Source organism: Taudactylus pleione, unplaced genomic scaffold, assembly GCF_031769625.1.
Source record: "Taudactylus pleione unplaced genomic scaffold, aTauple2 ptg000985l, whole genome shotgun sequence".
Classification (NCBI taxonomy): Eukaryota; Metazoa; Chordata; class Amphibia; order Anura; family Myobatrachidae; genus Taudactylus; species Taudactylus pleione.
The window spans coordinates 669,297-687,745 of record NW_028285386.1 but is presented as its reverse complement, the minus strand read 5'-3'; the positions used below and the strand labels follow the sequence as shown (position 1 = coordinate 687,745).

At 45.0% G+C, this 18,449-nt stretch overlaps 2 protein-coding genes across 3 annotated transcripts in view; both read right to left on the bottom strand.

Annotated features, from left to right (window-relative positions):
• CCDC9B (coiled-coil domain containing 9B) overlaps positions 1 to 9,641 on the bottom strand; it is a 266,763-nt gene extending 257,122 nt beyond the window's left edge. The window contains exon 1 of one of the 2 annotated variants that reach the window (XM_088460793.1): positions 9,581 to 9,641. The gene's annotated coding sequence lies outside the window, so the exon portion shown is untranslated. The remainder of the gene's footprint in view (positions 1 to 9,580) is intronic. The other variant, XM_088460794.1, reaches the window with a different exon arrangement.
• On the bottom strand, positions 1,140 to 12,713 carry LOC148454541 (uncharacterized). Its single transcript, XM_088460800.1, has 4 exons — positions 12,665 to 12,713; positions 2,869 to 3,107; positions 2,697 to 2,774; positions 1,140 to 1,757 (listed from the first exon to the last, which is right to left on the bottom strand). Exons 2-4 carry the CDS (start codon positions 3,103 to 3,105, stop codon positions 1,269 to 1,271), a joined length of 804 nt encoding a protein of 267 aa, XP_088316926.1. The 5' UTR covers positions 3,106 to 3,107; positions 12,665 to 12,713; the 3' UTR covers positions 1,140 to 1,268.
• Positions 12,714 to 18,449: the final 5,736 nt, after the last annotated feature.

Genomic DNA, 18,449 nt, shown 5'->3' with positions numbered 1-18,449 from the left:
TTTGGAGCAAAAACTGTGCAAATTGTTCCACAATCTCACGATCTATCATGCATCGTGTCCGATGACCAAATTGTGAGATCGTACACGATAAATCGTCAGCTTAACACACACATCCCGATGAATGGGCAGATAGCAAAAAAAAGTCAATAATGGGCAGGCTTAAGAGGTATATAAAGCAGGCTCCGTTTTAGGCCTGTGCACTTCTGCTCTGTGACTAGTGAGGCTTGGTGTATACCTGCTGAACGCTGTACATTGCTAGTGTGCTATATTTTGCTTTGCATGGCTCAACAAAGTGTGTTTTTGCTGCATTCTATCCTGTATTCTGTGCTGATGGATCCCTATCGGTATAGAGTGATGGTTGCTTATGCTGGGGTGAAGGTGATGAAGGAGAGGGCCCAGCATAGGAGGAGAGCATGCTGGACCAAGCAGTGGCTGCTGCAGAGGGAGAGTCGCTCTCACATGTCCCTGCTGATGGAGATTTGGGAGAACAATCCGGATGACTATCGCAACTACCTGCACATGGATGACACCACATTCCAGGAGTTGCTGCGTCTGATGACCCAGTTTATCCAGAAGTTTATACAAAGCGGGGGGCTATCCCTGCTAAGGAGAGGCTGGTGGCTACCCTGAGGTACCTGGCTACAGGACGGTCACTGGAAGATCTGAAGTTTGGGACCCTCATAGCTCCTCAGGCTTTGGACATTATCATTCTGGAGACCTGCAAGGATATTGTGAAAGTGTTGCAAGGTATGGATGAAAAAAAACACACTACACATTTGGTTTTTTGTGAAAGAATAAAAATGTTATTTTTTTTCTTGAAAATGTAGAAAATTACTGTATAAACAGTTTAAAACTGGGTCACAATTTCAGCCAATATGGCTGCAAGTGATAAAACTGTCTGTATGACAGCAGTATAAACATTGTAATTCCAAACATGGAATAAATAACATAGCAATTGTGGTCTTGAAGAAAGCTCCCATATGCATTTATAATGTAAAAGCACATAAAATTTGGGGATAAGGCAGTTTTACATTATAACAGTCCCAATACCTAGCCTGTTCTATGATATACGGTGGGTCAGATGCCGGATTGAATAGGCCAATACCCACATGGTGCAAGGACAGATTGTGGTCCCAGCTTCCAATCTGTCCTTGCGCCATGTGTGTATTGACCGTGTCCAATCAGCATCATCACCACCGTATACCATAGGGCAGATATTGGGAGTGTTAACATTTGTGGATACTGCAGGCAACAACAACAATCAAAGGTTACATTTGATAAAACACTGTATTATCATCATCCACATCTAAAAGGGCACTATATATAGCCTGGCTTGCTGTGGGAGGGTTAGTGGGTGGTGGAGTAGGCATCACAGAGGCAGTTGGGGCAGGTGAGAAGGGTACAGGACCACCAATATAGGTAGCTGGATATAGATTGTTACGCAGCGCCCTGATGAGCAACTCATAGTCGAGACGCTTGAATTCGCTTTGAGTTTCAGCACTCATCTGCCACATGGTGCTGTTAATATGAGTGGTAAAATTATATAGGTGGTCTGGGGGCCTTCTTAAAAGCTCTTCTGCCTGTTGAAGAATGTGTCTGCTGGCTCCCTGCTTTGGGTTTTTTTCCCAGGGCATTTTCGTTTTTGGTGGGTAGGTTGCTGTGGGTGCTGTGCATTGGGCTAAATACACATCCCCCTCACTGTTAGCAATGCAGCTTAAATCAGGCGTAGACGCCAATTCCAGTTCTTGTGTCGGAGTCTGTATTGAAAAAGTAAAAGAAAAAAAATGTGTTTTAACATTTGTTTTTTGTTTATTTTCCCTAGTTTCCTAATACAGTGGAAGAGTAGAAAACCATTGCTGAAGACTTCGAACGGCGTTGGAATTTCCCTAACTGCAGGGGAGCATACGATGGGAAGCACATCCGCATCACCCCACCCGCCAACAGTGGATCATACTATTTCAACTACAAGGGGTACATCAGTATCTCATGGCGGTGGTGAATGCCAACTATGAGTTTGTGTATGTTGGCAAGAATGGCCGTGCTTCCAATGGTGGGTCGTTCAAACAGACGGCATTCTACGAGAGGCTCACCTCCAAAACCCTCAACTTGCCATCAGTGGAGGAGACGAAGCACGGCCTAAACTTCGTTTTTGTGGCCGATGAAGCTTTCGCATTACATGAAAATGTGATGAAGCCATATGTGCAAAGGGGCTTGACATCTAAAAAGAGAATCTACAACTATCGGCTTTCTCGGGCAAGCAGGATTGTGGAAAATGCCTTTGGGATCCTCAGTAACCGGTTCCGCATTTTCCACACCAGCATAAACCTGCACGTGGACAAGATAGACTGGGCCGTGATGGCGTGCTGTGCTCTGCACAACTTTTTGCGGCACAAAACCACCCTACAAAAGGGCATCAGGCACAGCTATCCTAGAAGACCCAGACCATCCGGAGGAGATTGGCCAGATATCAGTGGCAGCAGCAACAATGTAAAGCCACAGGCAATGCACAGGCCAAACGGGTGAGAGAGGAGTATATGTCCTATTTTAATGAGCCAGGTGCAGTGCCATGGCAAGAGGACTGTCTCAGATAATTGGCAGTAAACTGGACAAATATGGAACTTTAAAAAAAAAGGAGCTTTTGAAAAAATAAAAAAAAATAAAAAACATGGTGTTGTATGTACTGTGTCTCTACTTACTAAACTAGCCTGGGACAGTCCACTCTGACCTTCACCCGCCTCCTCTTCTCTCTCTCGTTCGGCCATAAGCACAATGGACTGTCACTGTGGTTCCTGCTCCATTAAAAATTAGATTAAAGGATAGTACCAAAGGGTGGGGCGTAAGACATTATCAGCGGATGCTCCAGAACGCATTGATTCCTCTACGTTCTTTCACAAACACAGTACGGAGGTTTTGTATTTTGAGGCGCACCCACTTCACTGTTGCATCATGGCAGTACTGGCGGCTGTATTCCACCAATTCCTCTAATGCCAGAAGTTTCTTGGACTTATTGGAGTAGTCGCGACAACTAACCCTCCATAGACACTTCTTTGCCTCCCAACGCTCCAGGAAGCCAGTGATGAACTCACGGTCCTTATCCAAAGACATTCCTGGTGGGAAGAAAAAAAAAAAAACTTTATAAAAATATGGACGCATACAATATTGTCCTAATTTTTAGTACTTTGGAATATTTGGTTTGGTTCTGTTTTTGGTTTGGTTCTGTTCTTATGGTGTTTGAAAAATGTTTGAGCCTGATTGCATTTGACAATAAATTTTTAAAATTTCTGTCATTTACTTTACTCTATTACAGTGGCCAGTCGGTGGGTGGGTTTGGGTGATGCATTGTACACATGGTGGTCAGTGGGTGGGCAATGCATTATACACATAGGTGGTCAGTGGGTGGACAATGCATTATATGCATGGTGGTCAGTGGGCAATGCATTATACACATAGTCAGTGGGTGGGTCACATTGGTGGACAGTGGGTCTGGCATATTCATTGGTGGACAGTGGGTCTGGCATATACATTGCTGCTCAGCAATGTATGGTACACATATACTCACCAAATTAGCAGACTGCGCAATCAGGTGTGCAGAACAGGGAATTGCGTCCGTCTCATCCAAGTCACGATGCTGCACAAAATGGAGACTGGGCGTGTACAGGGGTATGTCAGTCAAGTGACTGAATAGACAATAGAGCATGTGATGGATTGTGAGTACAAACACATTACGATCCGCACCACATCGGGTCAGAGATTGGCAAATCATGCCTGCAGCAGGCAAGATCTCCAGATGCGATGTACGACCAGCAGATAAGTGCATCGGAATTGGGATCGTGGGCACTCACGATTTGGCCATATTTACATATTTTTTATTGGATACCACGGATATTGGGAGTACGTATACCCGCGATAATCCAAAACTGGTCCGCATCATATTTTGCAGTCAAAATGCCGCACTAAATTGTGTATGCCCAATTGTTTTTATGATGACTTGTGCATGATGAATAGTTCACAGACAATATGAGAGATAAAAAAGATTAACATTCTGAATCTGTTCTTATGTTTGGGTGGTTGGTCAGTCTTGCATAATAAGGAACTTAACAAAAAGGTAAGTATTCACTGATGTGTGATCAATGATCACAGTTAGCAAGTAAATGGAAGTGATCCACAATAAACATAACAGTGTAACTTTCATACATTATGATGGGATAGATGTTATTAACTTTTATGTGCTCCAAATAAGCAGACATCCTTTTAGGATTTCAAGGTGAGCTGCTTATCAGATTGTCAGTGTGACCTACGTAATGGTCCTAATTAAAGAAAATAATTATAAAGGGTTTATTGTACTGGACAGTGTTTGCCGGGGCTGGTGGTTTCTGGTAACACTCTCAAGGTGCGTACAACATTGTAATCGTACAGTCGTTTCCTATATAAGTGACTTAGCAATACTGTAGTTGCAACTCACCTTTGGGAATGCCATCATATGAAGGGTTGGAGATTCAGCCCTCCTGTTCGAAATCAGGAGATCATCGGTGCCTACATGACCTAATTTCCAGGCTGCACTGCTGGAGAAGCTGTGGCGTGCACTTGGACCTGGTCTGCTGAAACTATTTTTTATAAGAAGTTTTCTACGGAATGGAGCTTGTGCCCACCCCCAATATAGTTGAAGCGCAAGTGGCGGTACTTACCGGCAGTAAAGTCTCTTCATGTTCAGAACAGACCGGATCTCTGTGCAACTCTGGAGTTGCTGCCGGCTCTCTAGCTCAGATGTGACCCAGCTGGACGTGGGGTGTCACTGTTGGCAGAGTAGTAAGGAAGATTTCTAATTGCGCTACACCACTGTGTCAAAGCTGGCGTAAATGACCGGAGGGTGAGGAAGCTGGTATTTCGATACTGCCTTACTGATGAGGGTGGGTTGCGGTGAGGTGAATCTTGGTGCAAGTAATTGAACAGGTTTGGCTGTTTAGCACAGCCTGTTTCGAGTTGTTTTTACCCATGACGGTAGATCAGGGGTGGGGAACCTTTTTTCTGCCAAGGGCCATTTTGATTTTTAGAAAATCATTCAGGGGCCATACAAACTTATTAACTTAAAATTTGCCTCCTATATTTGGTTAAAAACGTTATTAACTCACCCTTAATGCGATGGCTGTAACTGCTTCTCTTTGGTATGTTGCCAGGCAGAGACTGGAGGGGCAGTCCCTATGGATGTGTGACAGGCAGATTGATAAGGCAGCCCTGGGGTCCTCTCAGTCCTAACCAGCCTGATGACAGTACTGACTGTACACACCACCCCCTGCTGTGCCACCACTGCCCGCTTGCCCGCGCTGTTAGGGTGAGACATTGCACGCCCTTGCACTAACCAGCTCAATGGCAGCCATATGACAGCCCTGATTCCCCCCCCCCCTTGTGCGCTGCCTGCCTGTCGCCGCTGATGGGGAGAGAGCCCTGCATGCCACTCAATGACAGCCCTGGCACCCTGATCCCCCTCCTGTGCTACCTCCCGCCGCTGATAGCCAATGACAGCCCTGACACACACACCCTCCCCCCGCTGTGCTACCTGCCACCGCTGATAGGGAGAGCCCCTACACTAATCCGCCCGATGACAGCCCTGACACCCTCCACCACTGCGCTACCTCCCGCCGCTGATAGCCAATGACAGCCCTGACACACACACCCTCCCCCCGCTGTGCTACCTGCCACCGCTGATAGGGAGAGAGCCCCTACACTAATCCGCCCCATGACAGCCCTGACACCCTCCACCGCTGCGCTACCTCCCGCCGCTGATAGCCGATGACAGCCCTGACACACACACACTCTCCCCCGCTGTGCTACCTGCCGCCGCTGATAGGGAGAGAGCCCCTGCACTAATCCGCCCCATGACAGCCCTGACACCCTCCACCGCTGCGCTACCTCCCGCCGCCGATGACACCCCTGACACACACACCCTCCCCCGCTGTGCTACCTGCCGCCGCTGATAGTGCAGTGGGGGAAGGGGTGTGTCAGGACTGTCATTGGCTACCTGCCGCCGATGACAATCCTGACATCCCCACTCTCCCGCTGCGCTACCTGCCGCCGCTACACTACGCTGATTCTGCTGCTGCCACTGACAGCCGGCTGGGCGATTTCACCTTGCGGGCCGTATACGGAGGTTCCCCACCCCTGCGGTAGATGATCCCTTTTCTTATCCCCCACCCCACTAAGTCCCCTTATGTTTGTATGCCCATTTGTTTCATTCATCTGTTTTTGTTCAGTTTATTACTTTTTTAGTCTAAAAACTAGTTTATAGCTACCCTAACACACATTCTCCTTACTCAACTGACATGCAGGAAAAAGCTGTGAATGCTATAAACTAGGTTTAAGAAAACAAATATTACATAATTTTATTAAAATCCAATAAAATCAGTCTGTCCGACAGCCAGGCCCCCGAGTTAACTTTTTTTTTTTTTATGGAAATGGAATACTTTTGTTTTTTTATTATTATATATTATTAAAATGTCTCAGGCGGTCCTACAGTCTACAGGGAAATTTCCTGCTGAGGTTTATGACCAATCATCCCATTATAGTTCTCTGAATATTGTTTATGTTTGCAGTAAATTACAAAAACATTAAAATTTGTGCCCTTTAACCCTGTAACTTTAGTACCTGCAACATTATTTTAACCAACACTAAGCTCTCCATCATTAGCCAAGAATCATACTAGAGCTACCCAATCCCCAGCACCACAGTGGGAGCAGCTGCCTGCATTTCATTCAAATATGAGTATTATACACGCAGTTATGTCATTTATCATACGCATTTAATATATTTTCTGTCCTAATACGCAAAACATGTAAAATAAAAAAAAGGTTCCCGATTTCCTTATGTCAGATGATTTTGTACATTACAGTACAGTAGCTGTTTCAGATGACATTTTACACATGTGCATATCCACTGTAATACAACTGCTCAGCTTGATATTAAGGGCCGGATTCATAGGTGGATACCGCTCTAGCGTCTGTTGGCGGAGTCATGGGTGCATTGATCAGCCTGCCCCTTGTGTAGTAGCATGCCGGAATGTGCAAGACCTAAGATGCACACTAGTTCTGGACACTCCATCATCAGCGCACCATCATCATTGCACCAGCCCTAAGGCAGGGGCAGTTTGTTTGTCTGAACTTGGCCTCTGTGGAAGCTGCTATGAATCTCAGAAAGCAGCCACTTTCACTGAAACGCCCGCGACACTTCTATAATGGTTCATACACACGGGATAACCGTCAGCGATAATGATATCGCTAAACGATCTCCCGGGTGTGCTGGATGATTGATATCGATCATCCAGCACACCACCAACGTTCGTTGATCGCGAGGTCCCTATAGTAACCTGGTCGATATCGACCAGGTTGGCCTGCATGCACAGGCGATGGACGATATCGTTATCGGTGGATATCGGTGGGTTGGAAGGGACCAAAAAATGCACGCTATAAATCGATAACGATATGATCGATATCGTTTTCGTTCATATCGGGCATTTTAATCGTCCCATGTGTACGCAACATAACACACCCACAACTGATTTTTTTTGTGTTCATGTAAGGCCCCCTCCCAGTCACCACACAGGGGTTTCCTCGCTATCTATACCATCAGTCCCATACGGGAGCAGCATTTATGCATACACTCAGGGTAACGCAAGCACCATAAGGGTTTTCAGAATATTTTTGCATTGCATGCAGTTACTGTAGTGTGCACCTCTGAATCAGACCCTAGGATTGTAATAAGGAACACTGTGGTTGAAGTATCAGGTAGTGAAAAGTGTGGAGAAGTGAACCAGTGGAGAAGTTGCCCATAGCAACCAATCAGCTTTGAAGTAGAATATATCCAGTACAGTCTATAAAATAAAAAGTAGGAGCTGATTGGTTGCTATGGACAACTTCCATTGGTCCATTTCTCCACGCTTTTCACTGCTTGATACATCAATTCATGATACACTGACCCCTAATCAAAACAGCATGCCCATGCAATTAGACCAGTGATTCCCAACCTCAGTCCTCAAGGCACACTGGTTTTAGTAATATCCATGATTGTGCACAGATGGTTAAATCAAAATAACTGAGGTACTCAGTAAGTCACTTTTGCTCATGTATGGCTATCCCTAAAACCTGGACTGTTAGTGTGCCTTGAGGACCGTGGTTGGGAACCCCTGAAATAGACTGTTACATAGCAGAGCACAGACACTTATAATGCAAGCTTCATCTTGATCACAGGGGCACAGAGAGGAGAGGGAGGGGGCAGGTATAAATTACCTGGGCTTGTTTGGGGGAGCTCTGCCGTCCCCCCTTTTCCTTCTCACCTGCAGCAGCCTCTCTCCTCTGCCTGTATGAAGGCAGCAACTACAGCCCCCCCCCCCCCCCCCACCCACGCACATAATGCGGATGGTGCGCAAAGTAGGGATGGACGTCGATGTTTGTTGACAGTCAATGTTTTTCTTGCAATGTTAGTGTTTTTCACCATTCGATGGCAGCATTCCGATGTTTGCTGCCATCGAATGGTAATCATTCAATGGTATTGCGATGGTGGCTTCTTTTCTTTAAATACTATTATTATTATTATTACATTTTATGTATAGGGCGCCACAAGTGGTCCGCAGCGCCGTACATACAGTAAAGGGTACACAGAACATTACATTACAATACAGTAATCAAAATATAAACAGAACACAAGTAACAATTAGCAACACAATTCTCCATACACAATACAGCTGGGGAGGTTAAGGTTGTCACAGAAGTGCTAGAGAAGGCTGTGGGGAGGAGGATCCTGCTCCTAGGAGCTTATAATCTAGGGGAGAGGGGAGACAGACAGATGACATGAGGCATGAGTGTGTAGAGGGGGACCTGAGGGCAGGAAGTAGGCAAGGTAGAGATGGCTGAGGCAGGATGGACAGAGACTTGGTGACACTGTTATGTGGTGGAAGGGCATGCTTTGATGAACAGGTGGGTTTTCAGTGCACGTTTGAAGCTCTGCAAGGTCGGGGAAAGCCTGATCGAGCGAGGAAGCTCATTCCAGTGAAGGGGGGGGATACGAGCATGAGATGAAGTAACCAGGGTGGAGGAGAGGTAACAGTCATTGGCAGACTGGAGTGAGCCGGAGGGAGTATGTTAAGAGATGAGGTTGGAGATGTAGGGAGCAGCAGAGTTAGAGAGGGTCTTGTATGTGAAGGTGAGCAGTTTGAAGAGAATTATGCATCATTGAGAACAGACTGGAAGGGGGCAAGATGGCAATGTGGGAGGCCAGTAAGGAGAAGGTTGCAGTAGTCAAGCCGAGAAATTATTAGTGAATGAATAATCAGTCTGGTAGCTTTCTGGGAGAATACTAAAAGCTCTGCCTCCCCAGGCTGCTGTGTGCTGTATCTCTGTATGTGATGATCTCCATGGCTCATGCTGCTGGGATCGTTGGAGGCTGTCTCTGCTGGGATCGTTGGAGGCTGTCTCTCACCGTCTCAGACCTGGCCCTCAGTCCTCCCCTCTCTGCTAGCTCTGATTGGCTCTCTGAGACAGTGAGAGCCAATCAATCAGTGTGTAGCCCTGGCCCTGCAGCAGCAGTCACTCACCAACACACACAGATCCAGACTCCTAGTGTCAGCTGTGACATAGCAGCAGCAGGGGAAGTGACAGTGTTTCTCTCTCTCCTCCTAGTCCTCAGCTTTGCCTGGCCTCAGCTGTTTTTTTTTTTTTCCTGCGGTGGCTCCGAGCCCCGCCCCTTAACTAGTCATATTAATAGATTTTGCCATCTAATTCTTTTGATGTGGTTAGTAACCATCGCATCAAAAGATTTGATGGTGGTCGGCTTCCGCTGTACATCCCTAGCGTAAAGCCAGACCCATAGTAAAAACACTGAAAAAGATGTATTCACTGCAAAAAGGTGGAGCCACACTAAATACACTGAGGTCAGGTCTAAAAACCTAAAAAAGGGGTAACCATACTAAATATAATGAAAAAGCCACATCCATACCACATGCATTTAAAATGCCAGGTCTATAAAATGTACACTGAAAAGTATGAATCCATACTTCACATATTGAAAAAGCCAGATCCATAGTAAATACATTCAAAAAGTCAGATGCACTGAAAAAAGGCAGATCCATAATACTGCAAATACACTGAGAATGCATGTTCCACACTGAGATATATCAAACTTTGGACAGTGAAAGTGGAGAGAGATTATGGGGCCCATTAATCAAGTTTTATCATACACAACGAGATTAAAACTTGTTGCGTATGATAAATGGTGCTCCAGCCAATCAGCTTCCAAATGTAATTTTTCAGATAACAGATAATTGGTGCTTAAGCTAATCAGTTCTATCATACGTAAGGAGTTTTAAAACTCGTTGCGTATGATAAAACCTGTTAATAAATGGGCCCCTAGAAACCAATCAGCTCCTGTCATTCATTTTACAGGCTGTTTCAAAAAATGACAGGAGCTGATTGGTTGGTACTTTATCACTAACTTGCTTTTAATTTTTACAAATAAAGTTTTATAGTTTAAGATTTCAGTACACAAATATCATGTCATAATATTCAATATCCATGACAATAAGGGATATATTTACTTAATTGCGGATTCTTACTATTCTTCTAGAAGATGCTAGAAAAATGATAAGTAGAATGATTGGTTGCTATGGGCAACATATGTACTTATATAAACCCACACTCTAGTACAGTGGTTCTCAAACTCTGTCCTCAGAACCCCCCATAGGTCATGTTTTCCAGGTCACCCAGCAGGTGCAGAGGTGTAGTCATTACTCACTGACACGTTATAAAAGATCCACAGGTGGAGCTACTTATTTCCCTTGTGATTCTGTGAGAACTGGAAAACATGCACTGTTTGGGGTCCTGAGGACCGAGTTTGAGAACCTGTGCTCTAGTAAATATATCCCCTAACCACCCCCACCAAATGTTTTCAGGCCCGGGATCAATTTAATATGAATGCAGCATGTATTAACTATGGATCCTACATTTACCCAGGGGTGTATCTACACAATGGCCAGGAGGGGGGGCGCCACCCAGCAGTGCCATCCATGGCCAGGTGATAGATACGCGCTTGCCGGCAGAGGCGGATTCAGGATGGGGGGGGCACGTTTTTAAGAGGTTTTTTTCCTTTTTTTTCTTTGACGCGCACTGGGTCTTCCCCACAATAAACAAAAAACTGCATCTGACGGCGCTGGCAGGCGCGCACTTCAGGAAGCTGCACGGCCCGGGGGAGGGAGGGTTGACAGCAACAGCCTCATCCTCGTTGCGACCGTGCAGCCGGGCCGTACAGCTTCCCGAATTGCGCGCCTGCCGACGCCGTGAGAAGATTTTGTTTTTGTAGAGAGAAGAGTCGACCCGGCACGCATGACGTCACGCTGCACTGCTGAAGAGAGGAGCCGCGGCCCGTGAGAGCACTGCAGCAACAAGGTAAGAAGTGGGGATTGGAGGCACAGAAGGGGACCTGCCAGGGATGGCTGGGGAGTTGGTACTTAGAAGGGGGAACTGGCTTGGGAGTGGGGAACATAACAGGCTGGGGCTGGCTGTTGAGTGGGGGCACAGAAGGGAGCTGGCTGGGGAGTGCGGAATTAGAAGGGGCTGCTGAGGAGTGGGGCACATAAAAGGCTGGGGTTGGCTGTTGAGTGGGGGCACAGAAAGGGACCTGCTAGGGCTGGCTGGGGAGCTGGGTCTTAGAAGGGGGACTGGGTGGGTTTTTTTCCCTGTGGAAGCCAATGTGTTTTTTTTTATATTAAAAATAGTAAAAGCTGTGTGAGACGACAGGGCTGTGAGGGAGGAGGAAGGGGGGGCGCCAGTCCCTTATTTTGCCAAGAGCGCTCTGACCTTAGATACACCCCTGCGTTTACCCTCTTCCGATTATAGCCTAGGTAAAACAACCTCTGTATCCTGTGACAGTTACCCAAAGTGTATATAAATGAAATTCGGGGGAAATAAAGGGTGGAGGGTTTCTAATTAGTTAGGCTGCCACACACTAGACCAACTTTCATCCAACTACTTGATTGGTTGGAATGAAAATCTGGTAACGTATGGGAGTAAATTATGATCAGCAATTTGCTCCTAAATGCCAGAAAACAGATGAGAATGGTCGGTCAGACAAGTTTTGTTAAATGTTTGCTCTAAACAATTTGTTCAAAAAAATTTTTTTTTCAATTTTCTGGCATTTGGGAGCAAATTGCTGATTGTCCTTTGCTTTCATACCTTACCAGATTTTCATTCCAACCAGTTGGCTGGTTGGATGTAAGTTGGTCTAGTGTGTGGCCAGCTTTAGTCTATTCTCTATAGTGTTCCTGACAAGCAGGTCATGTTCCTCTCTGATAGCCGTTACATACCTGCAGTATTTAGGGTGAGCAAAACCTCACCTAAACAAATCATCACACAACCGAACAGAGATAACTACTTACATACTAGGGACACTTTATAGGAGCAAACACTGATAAAAGGCGAGTACAGTATATGCCCCTATATAAAGTGTAACCCAGGCTGCAGAGGCATGTTCTTTTCCCATGCAGGGACATTGCTGCGCACCATGGCTACATGGACACTGCGTTTCAAAACAAGTTTTTGCAGTATCCTAAATAGAACCACTTCTAGGGGCAGGTAATTACGTGTAAGGCTCGGTACAGGGATCAGGCAGCTCAGCTGACACTTACATATGTCCCTACAGTATATATGCGCAGCCGCCTCCTCCTCCTCCTCCTCACAGTGCTGCTGCCCCCAACAACACAACTCGCCGTCAGCAACGGAGACTACGCGCGGGATCTCTGCTCACCCCCCTCCCACAGCGCAGCCGACTCTACCAACTGCGCTAGACTGTAGGGGGAGGGGGTTTACGAGAACGTGGCCCAGTAATTGTTTGTAGCAGAGACGCCCGCAGCAGCGTAGCCAGCACGAAGTACCAACTGCCAACTAAAACGTCAGAGAACGCGGGGGCCTGTGAGAGATGGTGCAGGTGCACACATGGCGGCCGACTGTATTAACAACGCCATAATGCAGGGGGTGGGTGTAGCTTGATTAGAACGTGGTATGGTCCAGTAAAGGCCGCAGTAATGTAATGTAAAGTAGGGAAGCCCCTAGCAGCTGCACTCCACTGGATGTCATGTTACACAAGATTAGTGAACACAAAAAGTAACAGTTCCTAGTATCCAAAACTTTTTATTTTGTTATAATGTCCAGATAGGTCAGCAATTATAATGGTCATATATGTCACCAATTATAATGGCCAGATAGGTCACCAATTAAACAGTATTTCCACTTAATATTGCACAGTGCATGAAAATGTATAGCGTTATATTACGCTCTGCAACGCTATGGGATTAATTCAATTAAGTGTGGGTAAATCAGCGTGGAAAGGCTGGCTACAGCACCTCATCTTGCCCCCATCGTGACTGATCTCATCCTGGACTCTGTGATTTTAGTACGCGGACCGACGGTGCAAACAAATATCTAACTTTAGAGCTACCGTAAACATTTTCATTTAGCGCTTTATGGGGTTGATTCAGTTAGGAGCGTATTATCCTGCCCGGCGAGTAAAGCTGGCCATACACCTAAATATTATCTTTCCAACCATCTACCTAGTTGGCTGGTTGGAACGAAAATCTGGTAATGTATGAAAACAAACAGTCATCCATTTGCTACCAAACACAAGAAAATGGTTGTGCAGACAAATTGTTTCAATCAAATGGATCTAACCAATTTGTCTGAAGCACTGTTTACATACATTTTCCAGTGTTTGGGGGCAAAAGGTTGATTGTCATTTCCTCCCATACATTGCCAGATTTTCATTTAAAACAGTCAACTAGTTGCATACTATAATCTGTAAGTCCAGGATGAGATGGAGGCGAGATAAACTGCCATTGACATAGTTTCCATGCTGTTTCAACAGCAATTTGCTCTCAGAATGTAAGCTCTCGCGAGCAGGGCCTCTTCCCTCACGTGCTTCTTCTTGCATAACTTTTACTTTCATTTACAATGGCACCTAAAACTGCTTACTGACACCCTGCTGCTTATTTAGGTGTTATGCAGCATTGTTTATAAATCATGTACTTGTCCTGCATTGTCTGTACTGTTAATAACTGTTGTCTTGTGTGCTCATTTGTTTCTGTACTTTGTAAGGCGCTGCGGAACCCTTGTGGCGCCATATAAATAAAGGATAATAATAATAAATTGCACTTAATTTTTGACTGGTCACTTGTGAATCATGGTTCCCATCAAGATAAATGCGCTATGACCTGTCCTGTGTCCATCATGTGTAGCAAACCATCCCCCCCCCTGCCACAATGGCTCTCACTGTAGCCATGACAGAAGAGTAGACCCCTACAGCATTGACATAGCGGGTCAGGGGTGGACTTGGCCTTTGACAATTTTAAAGCTACTGGATTTGTAATTGCTGAAAGTTACACAACAACTTTTTTAATAAATGTACGAAACTTGAAGGGGGAATTAAATTAGCTGCAGGACTTTTAGCTCTCGGATTAAGTGTCCAAAGCCAGTGGTGTATTTATAATGGGCACCACATATCCTGCACCCATATATAGTTTATACTTACCTTTCTGCCGTCTTCAGAGTGCTGCTCTGCAATGCCGAGCCAAAAATCACAGGGAAAATGGCATCGGCCATTTCCCTATGACCAGCGCATCTACTGAAAAGAGGTCTCCGGTAATAAGGTGCGGGCATGTGCAGTAGATTCTGGTATTTAGCCAGAATCTACTGCACTCAGGGCTCTGTCTTAAAACTCACCTGCCCAAAGCGAATACAATTATATCCCACAGTAAGCCCCTCAGCTAGCAGGCAATAAGGCATAGATCCCCCTCATCTCTCTCCTCCCTCATCTCTGCCGCCCCTCCCTCTGATCTCTGCGCCCCTCTTCTATCTCTGTCAACTTTTCTCATCTTTACTCCTGTCTCTTTCTTACTCTCTCTGAAGCCTTACGGGGCCCTTGGTTTGGCTGCAGGAGTGCTTGGGGTTCTCTGCATTGCCCTTCCCCCCTCACAGCTCATACATGGAGAACAGCCGCCGGTCTGATTTAAGACACTCAGTATCCCTTGCTTCACCTCTCTTCCGGCCCAGGATCGGAGGAGGGGACACTCCGCATTCCTAATTTCATTTCACAGGCGACCCAGGATTGGAGGATAGGCACTTCTTATTGCCCACTTCATCTCACTGCAGGCCCAGGTTGCAGGGCTCAAGAGAAGGAATCATGGTCAGGAGCACGGAGTCTGTACCTCTCATAGGAGTGGGACATCGAACAAGGAGGTGGAGATCTAGCTGCCACTCCACTCGGGCTCCTGTTATAGCTGCTGTAGAGGTCTACAGGTTCCTCAGCTGGACAGGTCTACAGGTTCCTCATCTGGACACAGTGAGCTCAGCTGCCATTTTCGCGTAAACTGTTATTACTGCTGCCGGTTGAGTATAGATAAAGATACCTTTGATACCGTTAACATTGTACTTTTGTCTTTTTGGTGATTGACAGGTATAAAACTATCAAACATATAATTATGACAATATTAATAAATGGGGGGAATGGGAGATGTAAGACAAAGGGAAGGGAAGGAAAAGACATAAGAGTAAGAAGGGGTGGGGAAGAAAGTCCATGTTCACGTGAGTCTCAGAAAAGAAAAGAAAAAGAGATAGACATTAAATGCAAAATAGCATACATTGAGAATTAATAAGGAAATTAAGATTCTGCCAATAATTGCCCTATGAAGAAACCATTCAATTTGTTCAAATATTTTAAAAATCTGGGTTTGGGTTTCGCCTATGAAGAAACCATTCAGTTTGTTCAAATATTTAAAAAATCTGGGTTTGGGTATGCTGATCCCGAGATTCTATATAAATGCCCCATTTTTTATAGAAGCGGATTACTCCTAGTTCTATATTTGTCTGTGCAGATTTCCTATCATAATATTTGTAGTACTTTCCTATGAACTTCTGTGAGAGTGGGTTTTGATTTAGTAATCCAATGTGTAAGGATTCTTTTTTTGCTACCGTGACCAACACAGTTAGAAATGGGATACTCGATTTGTGCAAGGGCCCCAGTTTCCAATCTGAAAAGTTGGCCCATAAACATGCCGTAGGGTTGGAGGTAACTCTGATTGACATCAAATTGCTATTTCTTTATTCCAGAATCGCCTGATATGCCCACATTCCCAGAACGAGTGATAACATGAAGCTGATATAAATCGACATTTAGGGCATTCTCCGAACTGTGATGGATTATAACGGGCATTTTGGGCTGGGGAGATATAAGCTCTTTGTATTGGGCGCCGGTGAATTTCCTGCAGGGCCCTCATCGTAGCTGACTCATTGTAATAAAAGTTTATCCCATTTTTTTTTTGTGAGCGTATTAATTAAAATAGAATAAACATATCTAATCTGATATTGTCTGTCTTCACAAATATTTAGAGCAGATTTTAGAGGATTAGTCTCAATATTAACCTCCTGGGAGGTGGATCTTGGAGGAGAGACATAAAAAAGATAGTGTCTCGCTTGCAGAGACATGAAAAAATGTGAATGTGGTAGAGAGAATGTATCTCTAAGACCAGAAAACTGGGGAATTATGCCTCCTGGATCAAACACCTTAGATTAATTTGACAACCTTTTATCTTTCCAGGAGAAAAAAATTATGTTATACCCCTTTCAGACAGAGAAAAGAACCCGGAAATTTTCCGGCCCTAGCCGGGTCGACCGGGTTTTTTTTCTGTCTGAAAGGGTCTTCACGGGACCTAATTCCCGGTACTTCGACCCAGGTATTTACCTGGGATTTTCACAGGTCTTACACGGGTTGGTGGCTGTCTGAAAGGTGCCGACCCAGGATTTTCTACTCCGAGCATAGTAAGCAGCGGTTATTGGCTGAGATGGAGGTGCACAGGCTGCACTTTTCATGACCTCATCTCTGTGTGCCATAAAGCGGTCCATTTATTATGACACACTGTATATTGCAGGGATAATCTGTGTTCTGTGTGAAAGGGGTCGACCCGGGAATTTCCAGGGAATTATGTGCTGTGTGAAAGGGGGTTAGGAGCAAATTCCCGGGTCCTTCCCAGGTTGAAAGATATTGGAAAAACCCAGGTTTTAGGGATTTTTCTGTCTGAAAGTGGTATCAGAGAGTGAAGGAGGAAAAGCCAGGTTCCTCCATAATGGTATATGTAGGGAAGTTTGTGAATTTCTCTTAAATTTTTTATTAAGAGCAATCCATGCATAGTAAATATCATGAAATAAAGGATTATGAAGAATATGGGAAGGAATATCAGGAGCTTTAGAATGTAGGAGTCCACTTGGGGAAAATGGGAAAAAGAGAGCTGCATCTAGTTTGGGATCTGTAAAAACACATTGATCATACAGCCATCAGCAGCACATATGAATAGCGTAGAAAGGGAATAAGATGCATAATCGGGAACCCCCGCTCCTCCCATTGCCCTCGGAGCCATAAGCTTATCTAGCACTATAAGTGTTTTTTCCCTTTCCAGAAGAATTTTGTCATTAGTTTGCATGTAAAAGTAAAACAAGGAATACTTCCAATTGCGCAATGAGCATGTGAATCAGCTGCCTCACACAGAAATTTAGTAGGGGTATACACCTCCCCCTTTTATATAGATCCAGAAAATAAATGTAACCATGTAATAGACGCTTCATTAGGACTAGATGTCACCCCCAACGATCTTCTGTGCAATCATCCATGGTAAACGCGTTTTGGAGACTCCTTCTTCAGATCCGGTACTGAGTAAGGAGGAGTCTCCGAAATGCGTTTACCGTGGATGATTGCACAGAAGACCGTTGGGGGTGACATCTAGTCCTATCTTTTGCTGCCTTGAAAAATCTCTGCGGTGGTGCCGAGCACTGTGGCCCGGGACCTTTCATGCTTTTATAGCTAGCCCACCGTAGCTTCCAAGCAGGGTGAGAAACATAAAAGAACTTTTGTGGACTAATTATAATACCCAATGGTCTGTGCATACAGTATATGTTTATATGTTATATGTGTGTATACTTTATTTTATCATATTAAAAACTCTTTTCCCATCAGGGTTGTCCCCCATGATATAGAGGTTATGGTTTGGGATATGAGTCACTTAGTTTGCGTAGATACATAATATCACGATTAGTTAAACTGATAGGTAACATCTGCATTAGATAGAACAGTTTCAGAAGACAAAGCTCTGAAGTACTGCAACTCTGCGCAAAATAGACAGTGGCAATAACTTCCAGTTATCCAATAATGAAGTTATTTTTGCTAGTGCAGGGGTAAACTTTTTCTCACATAATTTAGAGAGATCTGCCGTGATCTGGATCCTCAGATATTTGATTTTGGTGGTCACTACATTAAAAGACGAAATCAATAGGCTCGATTCTATTCAGCGCGATGTAAATAGCTCTGGGAGTTAGCTCCCGGAGCTATTCAATACACCGCGCTGACAAGTCCGACTAATGATTTCTTCTCTC